This window comes from Salvia hispanica, chromosome 4 (assembly GCF_023119035.1).
Source record: "Salvia hispanica cultivar TCC Black 2014 chromosome 4, UniMelb_Shisp_WGS_1.0, whole genome shotgun sequence".
Classification (NCBI taxonomy): domain Eukaryota; kingdom Viridiplantae; phylum Streptophyta; class Magnoliopsida; order Lamiales; family Lamiaceae; genus Salvia; species Salvia hispanica.
Window position 1 is genome coordinate 1,248,876 of NC_062968.1, and position 16,568 is coordinate 1,265,443.

The 16,568-nt window shown below is 34.7% G+C and overlaps 1 protein-coding gene across 1 annotated transcript; it reads right to left on the bottom strand.

The window, feature by feature from the left end:
• Positions 1-3,246: 3,246 nt before the first annotated feature.
• On the bottom strand, positions 3,247-9,572 carry LOC125219972 (pumilio homolog 9-like). Its single transcript, XM_048122070.1, is given in 6 exon segments — positions 3,247-3,782; positions 4,490-4,748; positions 5,230-5,393; positions 7,305-7,467; positions 7,560-7,773; positions 7,776-9,572. Coding segments are annotated over 6 exon segments (2,238 nt in total). The 5' UTR covers positions 9,106-9,572; the 3' UTR covers positions 3,247-3,674.
• Positions 9,573-16,568: the final 6,996 nt, after the last annotated feature.

Here is a 16,568-nt window from a genome sequence, read left to right on the forward strand (position 1 = left end):
ATTAGGAGTGTCGGTCACTTTTGCGCACTTGTCTTACAAAAATAATGATAAATAGTTAAAGTGGAGAAATGATAAAGTAAGGAAGAGAATAATGTTGAGAAGAGTCTTGGCAACATTATTCTCTCTCTTACTTTACCATTTCTCCACTTTAACTATTTATTACTCCCTTCGTCCCAGTTTTATAGTCACATTTTGCCATAAAAGTTCGTCCCACATTTATAGTCACATTTAGAATTTTCCATATTTGGACATAAAATTTTACCCATTATTCACTAAAATTACACTCAAATGTCATTATCAACATAAAAATAAACCAAAATAAAAATTAAAAACCAAAAAGTCAACAAGGGACCCACCTTCAACTAACTCACTTAATTTATTACACATTCCTTCATCTCACTTCATTTATTACACACTCCACCATCTCACTCTTCCATCTCACTTCATTTATTACACACTCCACCATCTCACTTCATTAATTACACACTCCATCAATTCCTTAAAACTCGTGCCCTAACTAAATGTAACTATAAATGTGGGACGGAGGGAGTATCATTTTTGTAAAACGAGTGCGCAAAAGTGACTGAGACTACTAATGGCGGACGGAGGGAGTAGTACTATATAAATGTGAAACTCATATTCCACGAACTTTTTCCATTCACATCTCTTAAAAATCTCTTAAAATCCGTGTCGAGTAAAATGTGAACAATATTTCGCGGAGTATTTATATTGTGATGATAGATTATATATGAACTTAATATTACACTCTATTTAGTTAATGGTTATGATATAATTGGAATTGAGAGTTTATATTTATTTATTGTAGTATAGAGGAGTAATTGATTTTGTTGGATGAACTTTTACAAGCTGGATATTCTTTATGGACAAATCATCATCCATTGAGTGAGAGGGATGTCTGAGATGACTAGAGCCAACAAATATATCATTCGAGGTTAACGGCTTCGAAATCGTTGGGACAGTTCAGTACGTCAATCTAGTTTCCATGGTTGGTGTGTCCACAAGCTAAAAGCATGGACAGAAAAAGGGTAAAAAGCAAGAATCTTTGAGTTTATTGCAATGGAATTTCCAAGTGGCATTGATAGTGGTGCTCAATTTCCGATAGAGGGAATCACACACACAAGAGGATATGACTTACTCCATCTAGATAGCTTTTGATGCGATTGTGTGTTTGGAGGTAAGCTTGTCACATTGGAAAAAAAATGTGGGTTTTATTTTGTGACGTATGAAATGATCTCTTTCTGGCTTCTCATTGGTCCACTTTTCTTATCGAGTTGTCGGATCCTTTGCTCGGCTCTCAAGCGTTTCTAATCGGATCCATGTATATTTTGGATTGTGTTTCTATTTATTTTTATACTCATTCCACTATCCAAGAAAAGAAGTACTTTTAGTTTTCCATTAAATTAGTTTATTTTTTAAAATCTTTTATACTCCCGCTATCACACAATAAGAGTTACTCCCTCCGTCCCCCAAATTTTGACGCACTTTGATCCGACATGGGTTTTAAGAAATGTAATGGAAAGTGAGTTGAAAAAGTTGGTGGGATGTGGGTCCTACTTTTAAAGTATTAATAGTTTTATAATAAAATGTGAGTAGGAATGAGTTAGTGGAATATGAGGTCCGCTACCAAAAATGGTAAAAGTGAAATGAGACAAATTATGTGGGATGGCCCGAAATGGAATACTGGGTTGAATTATCTGGGACGGAGGGAGTACATTTTTTTACCATTTCAATTCGTCCCACAATAAGAGTCACATTTCACTTTTACCATCAATGGTAAGTAGGTCTTATATTCCACTAACTCACTTCACTCAAATTCTATTATAAAACTAATATAAATAAGTGCACCTTATATTCCACTAACTTTTTCAACTCACTACTCTTTACATTTCTTAAAAGCCGTGCACACTAAATGTGGCTCATATTGTGAAATGGAGGGAGTACTTTACAAATTAATTTCACATTAAGATTTATGTCATTTATTAATGTAACTATTTTTTTGGGGCAAAAATGATATATGAAATGATCAATGAGTAGTACATATGTCGATTGGACCCGCTCATATTTTGGCATGGGTCAATTCTACTTGGGTGTGGGTTAACGGAGTGCGGACGATTGAGTTGGAACATGTGGGTTTCGGGTTAGGCTAGCATACTAAAAGTTAAATACTCTGTAATTTGAGTATTTTATATTTTTAATGATTTTATATTTAAATATACAAATATGATAATCATAAACGCAATTATAAATTAGTATTCAAATTTCAAAACTTACATAATTAAAATAAGTAAATCGCATTCAAAAATTTAAAAAATAACTTAATTTTAATAGATCAGCAAACTAAAAACACAATCACGAATATATTAAATATATAAAATATGAAAAAAATAAAAAGAAAAGGAAAAGATGTGGTGCAATGAAATAATACTAAACCTAAAAAATAAGAAAAGGAGAGGAAAAAGAAAAAGGGAAAGGGAATAAAGAGAAAAGAAAAAGGAAAGGAAATTTATTGCCATATGTTTATGTAGAGATGGACCGATGTAATATGCCTATACTGTATTTATTTGAAGATTAATTACATAATAAATGATATTTTATTATTTTCATCTTATAATTTTATCGTGATATTATTAGTGTTAAATCTGTATTATTTGCCGGCTTTGGTTACTTTAAATTTTAACCTCGACTATAAAGAGAACAGTGTAGATAAATTCATGATATAATTAATAGCAGTAATTAGAGCTATTAAGTTTTAATTAAGGTGATTAAGTATTAATTAATGTACTTAATTTCAGGCCATTGTATGAATTAACATGAGACCAGACTGAAGTAGCTCTATTAAAAAAAAAAGTTGTTTTTACATCAAAATTGTATTTACCTACAACGAATGATCACAGAGTTGTATTGAAAATTGAAATCCAGATCAAAAATTTAGCCAATATGCGTTTTTATCCCAATTGATGTTTAGCCAATATAGTGAAAAGGTCCCATTTGATTATTTTGATAAATCATCATCCAATTTACTGTTAGTCAAATCAAGTAATCGATATAAATTTAAAGCCTATCTAAATAAATACAGATGTATGCAAAGACACATCTATATAAATAACACTTCCTTTCCTTAATGAAACATTTTCCAACTTGCAAAAGGAATATAGAAACGCTTTCTACATATAAATTTTGCACTCTAAAACAATATATTGATCCATATTATGCAAATTCTTGATCAAAACAACAACAAATTCACCATAGATAGCCTAAATGCACAGCTCAGACGGCAGAAAACATTCGATATACAGACTCTACATAGCAGCAATCAAAAAGCTTGTACATCGCTTAGCTAAACTGCATAACTTCGGCCTATATACACTGTAAGGTAGTCAAATGGAGAGTATACAACGAGCGCGTGGATAAAACTTAACCTGAGCGTACACTTGACAACAGAAAACAATTATACAAATCCAGCAATCCTGTGTTTCAAGTGACTAGAGGAATGATTGCGTTTCTTTACACTCTTCTGGTAAGCAAAAACCTGTGCAACAAAGCAGTTTTGAGAGCAAGATTGACAAAAGATCTGGTCCTTTCCGAGCATGAGTGACAGCAAACTTTTCACACGTGGAGCACGGACTCAGACAACACTGGAAGGAGACTGCAGTTCACCTCTTCAAAACCTTTTGAGAGAAGATCCTCTTGGAATAGGGACTATTCCTTGAGACCATCTTGTACGATTCGATTGCATTAAGTAAAGACCTGTGTAGAGATCCCTGATTGTGACAAAAATATCAATGGTTGGGTCAAGAATATTATATCACAATATGAGTACTTACATTACGCAAAAATATTGCTCTAAAGCATTCAGATGCATAGTGAAAAAAAATATAGTGATAGGGAACTGATTCAAAAGGCAATCAAATATATTCATCAAAGATATGTCAATTTAATCCTCATTTTTGGCTACAGAATAGCAACTGAAGTAGCAGAACTGTAGCTCTAGTGCGCGAAAGAGTAAAAAAATGGTTAGTGTGCCATCTTGCACTTCTCTAATTAGGAGCTATCGTAGTGGATCGACTTATATGGAAAACAAGTGTCAAGTCAATAACTAGAATAGTTATAGACTTATAGTCGAGAAAAAAGAATAGGTTATAGTCAAAACATTTTTCGAGGAGATGGTTCATTTAGACTGAGGGACTGATAAGCACCAATGAGGTAAATATGATTCAGAGATACCTAAATAAGGTGTTGGATAAGGAAGACAGGTCACAGGGTAATACTTGGTATATAAGTCTATCTCCCATAGTACGTGTTTCTGCATAAATTAAGATCATCTTGCTATTCAATCCATATAATGTTACTTTCTATCGTAACAGCAAGTTATATATGAGGTAGTGATTAGACTCAGCAGTCTGATAGTAAGAGATTAAATTGTCTTGACACCAAATTATTAGCAACAAAATGTCAGTGAAAAGCATACCTCAGTAACTCGAAGAGCAGTCTGGACAACATAATTTGCATGAGGATCCTGAAGCAACTGCTCAAAGTAAGGGGCAGAGAGCAATTCATGGATGATCTTTGACCGTGTTTCATCATTACATACTACAAGGCACTTTTCAATTACATGGCTGCTAAACTTTTGTCTGGATAGGTGCACATAGTTACCCTCAAACTGGCGAGTCAGCTTGGATGTGGCGGATGGGATCTTGAGTTCCAATATGAACTGAACGACATAATTTCTGCACATAAAATGAAATTGGGTCAGGAAATATTGTTTTGCATAAATAATGATCTTAACATGTTTATGAGTGCTGTTCAATCTACTAGAATTTTACTTTAAAGGGCCAGTGAGAGAGAGAGCAACACTTATCAATGCCATACAAAAATCGGAATCAAGAAAAAGGAAGCGTCAGCAATCACGTACATATAATACTGAAATATGAGAGACCTCTGCTCCCTGAGTTGGCCTAGGAACAGCTGTTTCAGTTATTAACTCGAATTAAAAGTTCACTTTTAGCATTTTACTTAAACAAGATCCCTAAGCTTGTGAATAGAGTGCAAAGTTCCTAAACACAAAGAACTAAATTTCTTGAATTCTTGTTACTGTTTTGATCTAGTAAATAAAATCATAATGTCCTCGCTAAGCATGGGGGAGGGGGTGTTCCAGCAAAACTAAACGTGAAATAAATATAAAAATCAGGTTTCCGGTGACTTGAATACCCGAATGCATCTTGAGCAAGTAGGAGTCCATTTGCTGAAATCTCAGCAACCAAATTTTCTCGAAATTCTCCCGTGGAATGTGTGATGCATCGCTGCAGAACGCAGCACCCATGCTGGTGCATTGCAATATCCAGACAGTACTTTGCAGCACCAACAAAAATGAACTGCGAATGTGATTCATTTGTGTGAGTCAAAAAACATTGAAGAAGACAAGTGTAAATGTGTAATATTTCCTATTTGTAGAAGAACTTTTACCACCATTTAGTATAGGGTTCTGGAAGACAAATGCTGAAAAAGTGGGTAAATCTTTATTCCAATTAACACACAAGCTAGTTATATTCTGTAACCTAAACCTTCAGAAAAGTTACAGCAGATATAAAACAAATATTGCACTTAGATCCCTTTCTAACTAGTGATCAGATATGACTGATGTTGAATTCCTTCTGGAGTTGTATGCGGATAAGAGACAACAGATTACTGCTCTAAACGCATGAAGGAGCTCTGAGTTTTCAACGTAGAGAAACTACTCCTTAAGCATACTGAGCAGAAGAACATTTCCTATCTCATATGACTTCCAGTATCAATGAACACTTCAAATAAATCATGAGGAGTTGTTGGAGAAATTTCTACTCCACAAATGTAAGTCTTTCTTGTAGACAACTATGCTTACGTTAGTTGATAGTTGATACCTAGGGGTGAGAAACCATCCTATGTTTTCAAATTCAGAAGCCAGCTAGTGATCTTTTGTAAGTTTAATTTGGGCACCATATTCTTTAAAGTTTTGATCATTAATTTTAAGCATAACACAAGACATCAATCTCTTTCTAAGGGAAGGACACAATCCTTAGGAGAAGGTAATACCGGGTAAATGGTAAGTCATGGGAAGAAAGATCAAAATAGGTCCAACTCCCAAATTTGCAAGTTAAAAGGATATTTCAGAGAGAAAAACATAAGAATTTCTCAAGTTGGATAGCAAGATATTATTCATGAATAAGTTATAGTAACTAAATTTCCAAAGTAGCAGGTTGAAAGATCAAACTACACTGTCAAAACGGCTCTGGTTAATATCCTTTTGCATATAATTACATTTTTTCTAACAGATTAGGACTAATAAGGTCACTGAGAGAATATTTATACACTAAATATCCAATGGAATACTTTAGAATGCAGCATCTTTGAACTCAATGATAGTTTATTATAGGCCAGATATGTAATGACTATTTATTCCACAAAGTCTTAGAAGAGAATTACATGCAACCCTTATGAGAATAACTGTCCCTCTTAATGGAAATACTTAAAGGAGTACACGTGGTGAAAAGGCTATCTAGTTTTAGAAAAGAATACCCATCAATAGCGGTGCTGAGCAAAGTTCAAAGCATTGTTGTATTTCATTTGTAGCAGTTTAAAACTAAAGAAAATCGATGCATGCTTAAGGAGTCAATGGTTATTCATTACAATGCTTTACACAAGGTTTCAGTAAGTAACTAACCATTTATTCATAATAAAATTCAGAAACTTCTCTATACATCTTACAATATCTTCTACAAGGCCATTGGATTATATTGAAAAGCACATGAAACTACATCTTATTTCCACATCTAAATTAGTGATATCCACACAGAATCATAAGAAAATATCTCAATTCTCAAATGGGTATTGAGGATAAAAGTTCAGTTGATGAATGTTTCAGAAAAATGGCATAGAGTAAAATGATCAGAAGATGTAAGTGCAACAAAATATGGACATCAATTTTGAATTAGTGTTATTTCAAGCTCTCCAAGGTCTCTATTGAATGGAAGTGGCATGCAATAAAATTGGATGTCAATCATCTAGTTCAGCTGCACAGCGTCTTATTCCTAATACTAATTAACTGACTCTTAAGTCATCCATAAGAATAATTTATCACAAAATGTTGTAGAAAAAAAGTCATGCACAGCACAGAGCAAGGAGGAGATACACTCTGCTGGGGCCTAACTATGATAGACGATCTGATATGGAACAAACAATAGCAATACAGAATGAGTCTATTACATCAAGAAAAACCTTTTTTAGGAAATATATAGAAGAGTAGTTACCTTACTATCTTCTGTAGTGAAGCATTGCAAGCACCGCTGAACAACATGATTACCATTTAAGTTCTTGATAAGTGCAAGGAAACCAGGCTCAAGAGCTGAAATAACAAGTGATATTTGTTGTCTTGTTTTAAGTGTCTCGATTAATTTCTGAACCACCCGAGTGCTGATACAAAAAAAATAAAATAAAGAGCTTGAAATAAAAGTGATATCAGCCATCTTGTTTTAAGTGTCTACAATTAGGCAATGAAAACATACCCATGCGTGTTCAGAGAGATCCTAACAAGTTCCCCCCGCTCCTCAGTCAACCTTAGCAATATGCGCGTTTTCTGCTCTTCATTGCATACTTCCAATAATTTTTGCATAAGATAGTTTCCAAACGGATTAACCATAAGCTCAGCAACATGGTCAATTATCTCATTGAATATTATCTGCACATCTTGAGAAGTTCCTTGTTCAAATATCCTTTGCAAAATCGACAGCCATGCTGGTCCTTTGCAATGTCATGTATGAACCCCTGAGCGTCTGCAAGGGAGCTACACTTTGAAGGTACAGAGGGAGGACAGACCATCCTTGGACTGTGGTAACCATCGCGAACTGCAGCAACACCAAGACAGCCATTTAGCAGCAACCTCTCTTGAGTCTTCTCAGCAGCATTCTTCTGATGATGAAGTCCCCTCGGATTGTTTCCCCTTAAATGCTTGTGTCCTCTATCCACCCCATAATTTACACCCTCCCCCTGAATGATCAAACTATCCTCACTGGAAAAGGTATCAATACCCACTTGAGGCACTCTAACTTGGGGAGGCACTTTTGTTCGTCCATTAGGCACTGATGGCTGGTACTGATGTACATTTTCTTCACCACAACGTGGCAGAATGCGTGTCAACTGAACCACATTAGGTGAACAAAAAGCATCCCTTCCGTCAACCAGATTCATCCCATTTCGTGAAGCACAACGAAAAGCATCACCAACTGAAGACCTCTTTAAACCCGAGGACCCGCCCGGTACCACAAACCCCTGAGGGTAACTGCCATCTCCAAACACATTACCTCCAAAACCTGACGGGGAAAACATTCCATCAAACCGACCAGGTGAATACCACAGATCACCACTCCTAGAATCATGCTGCATTTCCGAAAATGCAGAACCGTTCTCCCCCTGAATCCTCGAATGCCCTCTGGCACTGGAGAAGCTAAACCCCCCACGCCCCAAAAACCCCTTCCTACGATCATCAAACGCCTCGTAACTCTCAAAATTCATCAGAACCCCTCCATTCGAAGCTGCCTCACAAGATTGGGCACCGTTAGGGAACTCCTCCTCTTCAGTAACGTACATTTTACTAAAATTTCTCGACAAATCAAAATCACCAAACAATTTGTTCTCATCCGGCCGAAAGGGTTTCAGTTCCTCCAAATGCGATCCAGTCCCATACAACGACCGCACGCCGTCACGGAACAGACTCGACGACGAACCATCCGTAGGTTTCACAGGAAATCCACTAACAGGGGAAGAACTCTCACGCGCATAGGCGCGCTCAAAGAGCTCTTCCCCATCGCCATAGCCACAGCCATGGCTATTCCTTCGGTGAACCACACGTGATGCATGACCATAACGAAATCCATAGCCACAGCCGCGATCGACACGATTACCACTCTGATGCTGATGGCGATGCGCATCGGAATGGAGATTAAACGGTTCCGCCGCACGAGAGATCTTACCGAGTAGCATTTCCAGCTCATCATCATCGTCTCCCTTCATGCTCTCCCCAGCCCTCGGATGAATCTTCACTCCCTCAAACATCACAAAAACACACACAGACAGAGAAATCACACCAAAAAAAAAAAAAAAAAAACTAGAAAAATTACAAGCACTAGATTGAACAACAACAACAACAAATCAAAGGCGAAAAAGCACAATAATCAAAACACAAAGAGGATCAGCGAATTTCAGCGAAAGTTGGAGTGATAATCATGGAAGAGTGGGGCAGTGAGATTTGAAAAGGCATTGATTTTGTTTTCGGTTGAAAGGAGAAAAAGGATTTTGGTTTGTGCTTTAATTTATTTCTTCATTTAGGTAGTTTCGGTTTAGGGATTAATTTCTGGAAAAAGAGGTGGTGTAGCATGCAAATGTGAAAGGATTGCTTAATTGATTATACATTTATACTGCTACTGTGTAATGTAGCACACAATTGCACACTGTCTCACGCCATTAAAGCTGGAGGAAAGGGGCGCTCTCTCTCTCTGTAATTCCTGCTCCTCCTGACTCTGCATACAAAGCCGTACAATGTGTTTTTGCTGTGTGTGTATATATGTATAGAGAGAGAAGGAGAGAAGAATTGCAAAAAATAAGTTGGCAGCTGCGCAAACGCTGCGCTTTCAGTTTGTTTTCATCTAACGTTTTACATTAAAATAATATAAATATAAATAGAATTACTCGATACGTCCCATAGAAGATGGCATACTTATATACGGCACGGGATTTTAGGAGGTTTTGCTTTATGTGTTATGCGGAGATATAAGATACTCTCTCCGTCCACAATTAAGAGTCTCATTTCTAAATGGCGCGGATTTTAAGAAATGTTAAGAAAAGTAGGTGAAAGAAAGTTAGTGGAATAGGGGTCCCACTTGTATATATTAGTTTTAAATGATACTCCATCAGTCCCCCATTAGCAGTCACAATTTGACCGGGCACGGATTTTAAGAAATATAAAGAAAAGTTTGTTGAAAAAGTTAGTGGAATGTGAGACTCATTTTTTTATATTAATTTTATAATAAAATGTGAGTGAATTGAGTTAGTGGAATGTGAGACCTACTTACTATTTATGGTAAAAATGAAATGTGACTCTTAATTGGGAACGAACCGAAATAGAAAAGTGTGACTCTTAATCGGAGACGGAGGAAGTAAAATATAAATAGATTTATTGAATGTGAAGTCTATTTATAAAAATATGAATTAAAATAAATACTCCGAAAATTACATTAACTTTGGAGTATTTAGAGAGGGATGGAGAGAGCACTGTGAAATGTCACATTAACTTTGGAGTATAAACCTATAATGGAATAGATGTGAGCCTACTCCCACCTGTTTATTAATTGTCCATTTTTGTTATTTTTACTTTTTTTTTATTAATTATTTACTACTTACTATAAATAGTAATATAGTAATATAGTAAGCAGAACACATATTTCATTAACTATTTTTTTCACATTTTATTATCAAATTAATAATATGAAAATGAGACTTATATTTCATTAACCTTTTAAACTCATTTCACTTTGCATTTTTTAAAACTAGTGCTGGAATCAAAGTGAATAATTATTGGAGAACAATGAGAGTATATAAGTAAAATACTAATGATCTCGCTAGTTCTTTTACTTCCTTCATCCGCGAATAGGAGTCTCATTTTTTCATTTTAATCCGTCCGCAAATACGAGTCATGACTTGTCATGGCTTGTGCCTCGACATGTTCCTCTACACCACGCCGCTAGATCCGGGCTTCACATGTTTCATTTTATAGTCATGTTGTCAGTTTCCTATGAAAATATGATAGTCCCACCATAAGCGAGTCATTTTCCTTTTTTGGATGTCCCATCATAAGTGGGTCATTTTCATTCTTTTCACTCTTCTACTTATTTCTCTTTCATACTTTTCTCTCTCTATTTTAATTTTTCTAATATCAACTCTTGAAATCTTGTGCTAAAAGAATTGGCTCGCTTATGGAGGCGGAGGGAGTATAAATTTGAATAAAAGTGGTTGAAATAATGTAACTACTCCCACTATATAAACCAAGGCATAATAAAATAAAAGGTGATATTTTTATTTTTAGAAATACATCAATTGTAGTGAGAATTAAAATAATTACAACTCCGTATGAAATTTGTGTGACAGCACTGCGTATTTTCTTTTATAAATGATGGAGAACATGTTAATTTTCCAAGTAAGGTAAATTCATTGATTCATATACGGAGTGTTATATAAGCAAGGTTAATTGTGATATTATTCTATATAGTATACTAATGTAATGCACGAGTTTATTCTGAAACCATAACAATAATGATTATTTGAAGAATAATTACCGCAAAATAGTAGTACTAATTTTTGTATAGAAGAAGGCGTGTACAATACGTTCAAATCTGTCACATGTCGTGCCCCATCATTTTTAACCCCACGCCTTTTTAACAACCGGAATTTCTTAATATGAATAATTATATCAGTAATAAAAAGTGACTTTTTTTGTAAAAGTTATGCTTGCAAAAGTGATCGATATTCTTAATAAAAGTTACTAACTACTCTTTAATTTTGTTAAAGTACCGTGGAATTGTACTTAAATGTGTTTTTTCTTTTATTTGAATAGTTGTAATTAGGTTAGACTGAGTAAGGTATATATAATCGGAATTGAATTGGAATTATAGATCAGTGCAATTAAATTGGAAGCAATTAAATTAATTCAATTTCAATTTCATTGTTATGTGAAGATGATGTACTGGTTGATACGAAATTGAATTTGAAGAAATTATATAACGTGTTGTAAGTGTATGAGTTCAGTGTGTGTTGTATGTTCAGGTATTCAATTTTATACACTATTTGGAATTCAAATTATCTATTTTTTATATGAGGTTTGTGGTATTGACTTAAAATAAAAACTTTGACCGAATAGAATTATGGATTGACAAATTTATGTCTCCAAGTGGAAAATGTGGAAAGGTGAAAAAGTGAGGCAAATGTGTAAAACCAAGTCCATTTCTTGGTGCACTTTTGAATGCACAACCAAATCTTACCAATTTTGCAATATTTCAATTCTTCCTCCATTGGCATGAATAGTGCGGACCCATCTCAATTGTAAGCCCCCAACAATTTATTAGTGGAAGGTGAACATAAGAATTGATCCAATTAGACCAAGAATTGTTCAATTCTTTCAAAGTGAACACGCCCTAGTTAAAATGAATTAGAGATAGTTTGAGGATGTGCTGAGATGAGCTAAGAAATATACTACTGACGTGGCATGAGAAAATAGAAATAAGCTATGAGATAGACTCTCCTTATTGGAATGCTCTAATAATATCATCGCAAATTGATTATAATTGAGTAATCCATAATTTATCTAGGCTATTACTGGACTGTGGGAAGTTCTTGATGATGTGGCAGGAGAAATTTTTTATTAGACTATGGCTAGTGCGCATTCTATTATGGATGCTCTGAACCTCGAAATAATTGTTAAACGAATATCTTAAAATAGTCATATGCTCAAAAATAATTTGCCATGTGTCAATCTAGTATATTGAATTCTTTTCAACATATGTAAGACTTAAATTCATGGTGAGGAAAAGTTCTATATACTACTTACTTTGATTACTATGAGATGTAAAAGTTTAAAATAATTAAATAGTAACTTGAATTGCTTGATTGTAAAGTTTCTTCTAATCTTGATTGTCATACACATTTTGAATATAAAATATAGTCTTTTTTAACTTCTATTCCTTTGGCAGTTGGATAGACCAATAAGGTGAAATTATAGACTTCATGGACCATAGTGTGTCACAATCTAAATCATTATCAAATAGGCATTATGGTTGTGGCAGATAATGCATGCTCTTTACACACCCCAAACTGTGATGTGTTCTATATTGTATACATTACTTTTTTTATTTCTACTTTGGGAAACTTTAGTGGCTGAGATTTCATTTCTATGTAAAGGGAACCCTCCTATTAACCTTTTTCTTATATTTCAAGTTTCAAGGCACATAGTATTTGAAAGATGAACTTATTTTTGTTCTTCTTTTTGCCATTTCTTTCGAAATGGTATTATTTTTCATTTGATAGTGGGAAATTTTGGAGTTTAAACATTTAGCCAAAATTAGAGAATAAAATGTGGTTTAGTTATAAGACGTTTCTTCTATATTTAATAAATTGAAGATAATAGTAGAATCATTATTGATCCTTGATAAAAAAAAATTTTAAAAAAAAACTATAGTCACAGTTATTGCCAGAATATTGCATTTTCTTATATCGTTCGGAGGGACGGAAATAGCGTGTTATTGGGTTATAAACTAATTGTACTTACACTAACCCAATCCGTAATTACTTGTCTCATGTTTTCTTTTGAATTTGTTCGCGAATATATATAGTATTATTACTTTTTACTATTTTTTCCTAATTAATTTTACTCATATTTTATTAATTATACTCCCTCCGTTCTACTTTAGGAGTTTCGATTATTAATTTATTACGTATCCCACATTAGGAGTCTTAGTTAAAATAATAGGGCCAACATTCCACTAACCCCATTCACTTATAATTTACTCACTCCGGCCCACTTTAGGAGTCCTGGTTGAGTTCAACATGTGTATTAAGAAATGTAAAGGAAAGTTAGTGAAAAAAAATAGTGGAATGTGGATCCTACTATTTTATATTAGTTTTATAATAAAATGTGAGTGCAAAAAGATTAGTGGAATGTGGGGTCTAATACCATTTATGGAATATTCTAACCGGGACTCCTAATGTAACGACCCGCCCATTTAGGGTATAATAAATGCGGCGATTGTTAACTAGGCGGATTTAAAAGCATCAAAGATCATAGGCTAGGGTTCCATTTAAAAAGGGATTTAACCTAAGCATTTAATGAACAATTAAATGGGAGAAGAATAATGCCTTAGCAAAGAAATCCAACAAAAGCTATCACCATAAATGCTCCAAAATAGCAAAGGTTCCAAAATAGACTCATCTGTTTCATGTTCAAAAATTATTCCCACGTACTAAAAGAGTTTATACCCAACCAAAGGTCACAAGTTTTCATAATATAGCGGAAGCGATCAAGAGAGAAGTGAGGCTATGTATGGAGACACAACAACACTTAGAGTACCAACAGATCATCTTATTATTCCTTACTCAACACCGCCGCCCGCTCGCCACCGCTCAACCTGCACATAGGGAAAACACATGCAGGGCTGAGTATTTATAATCATACTCAGTGGACTCATTGCCGAAAACAGTTTTATCAACAGTAGTAATTATCATGCCATTTTCAAGTGTCCGTCGGGGTTTTAACTTTAGAAAGACCCGAGGCACCAAAATATATTCTTTCTCAAATATCACGGTCGCGCAACCATTTTTCACATCGACGTTTACCATATCCTCATTCTACATGACAAGGAATGCGGCCGCAATCCAGGTCACTAGACCGGCCAACCCGTACGCTGACACTCGGTCTAACATTGGTGTACACTAACCCAAGTAGAGTTTGCGGCTCTACAAGGATCCGAATTCGATTAAATCATAGTGGCATAGCCACGAGGGATAGGCACGACAAAACAAATCAAGGCATGATAACACATATCTCATTCTCATCAATATCAGTTTAGGACAATGTCCTTATTTTAAAAGAAAGCCCACCTCGTCGGCTTAGCTTGATAGTATTCTCTTCTCCTCGTTTATCACGCTGAGAGCGCGAAGTATCACCTTTAGATTAGGCGTATCACAAATCAGTTTCAATCATTGATCTCAAATCATGCATGTCTCCCATATTTCCCTTTTTCCCATCTATTATTTTCAAAATCATCAATCAAAATCAAAGTACGATTAGCATATCATTTTTATTCAATTAACAACTCCAAATTCACCATTAAAATCGTGTCACGCATGAGTGTTCCACACACAACACACGCACATGATCACAACACATGTGCACGCCTCGGTCGGCGTGCACACACACACACACGGTCTCGCACACACACACTTGCACACATATATCCCAAAATTCATCAATTTATTCCCCCTTCACTCAATCTAAATGCATGTGGACTCAAGAACACCGATTAATCGGTAGAAGAAGAGGAGATCAAAGATTAAAGTACCTTTTCCAAAAGAACAATCGGTAGAAACAAGTTATAGCCTTGATTCTTCAATAAAATCTTGAACTTCAACTTGAATTCTTCTCAATTGATGAAGAAATCTTGAAGAAAATTTGGAGAGAGTGGGGGAGAGATTTTCGAAATTTATGAGGAGTGGGAGGCGCCGGTTTTTGATCTCTAGGGTTTAGGATCTCTCATGTATTTATAGAGTGCCAAAATAATATCCCATAATTAAATAAATCAAGATTTGGAAGATATGGAGAGATTTGTTGGTTGTAGAGGCCGAAAACTTGGAGGGTGGTTAGGAGAGAATTTCGAATTCTAGGCTATTAACTTAGCCTATGATTTAATTCAAATATTTCACGGAGTAGAATAATATATCACGGAGCAAGAAAAATAATAATATTCTTCCCCAAATAAATAGGAAATAGGCGTGTATTTCAAATCTTCCAAGGGATTTGAATTTCAAATCCTAATTTAATCAGGATATGCAATATCTTCTTAGATTTGGCAAGATATGGTAGGATATTCTAGCATATTTATATTTATTCATGGAATAGAATAAATAAGGGATCAAATAAATAAATAATTCTCTCTTCTCCAATATATGAGATTTTCGAAAATCTCATGGGAAAAATCAAAGTGGTGATTCGAAAATTCCATGTAGGATTTATAGAGTATTTGGACTTTGGATTTAATTTGGATAATTATCCCAAACAAATAATTAAATCCAAGAATAGTAGGATTTCTTCTCCAAATAACAATAATGGCCGAAAATTCCACACATTTAAATAATGCTCCTATTTAATCCTCACTCATCCCTTAGGAAAAAAATAATTCACCCACAATTATATTTCTCCGCATCAAATATTCACACCCAATCAATCATTTCTTCACTTTCTCTTCTTTTTCTCAACGCATTGACCTTTCAACGGCCACGTCATATTTTTCCCATCTTTGACTATTCAATAGCCACGTCAACATTTCAACAAGTTGACTATTCAACTCAATCTCAATTCTCATACGCAATTAGGTCACAAAGACACTATGCAGTTAATTACTCATCAAATAATTCACATATCAAAGCATTTAAGGCATTTAATGCAATAATTTTATAACCCGAAAATTAGGGTTTGAAAAAGTGGGGCGTTACACCTAAAATGGGACATCCAAAAATGGTAAATCGGGATTCCTAAAGTGGGACGGAAGGAGTATTGTGGAGTATAAAATTAAAATATAAAAATGAGACTCACACATTTTTTAATCAATTTTCCTTCACATTTCTTAAAACTTGTACCGTTCTCACTTAGAACTTATAAAATGGAATGGAGGGAGTATAAAAATACAACTCATATTTTAATAACTTTATCCATTATTTTTATTTAAATTTATTAAAACATGAGCTAAGCCAAAATG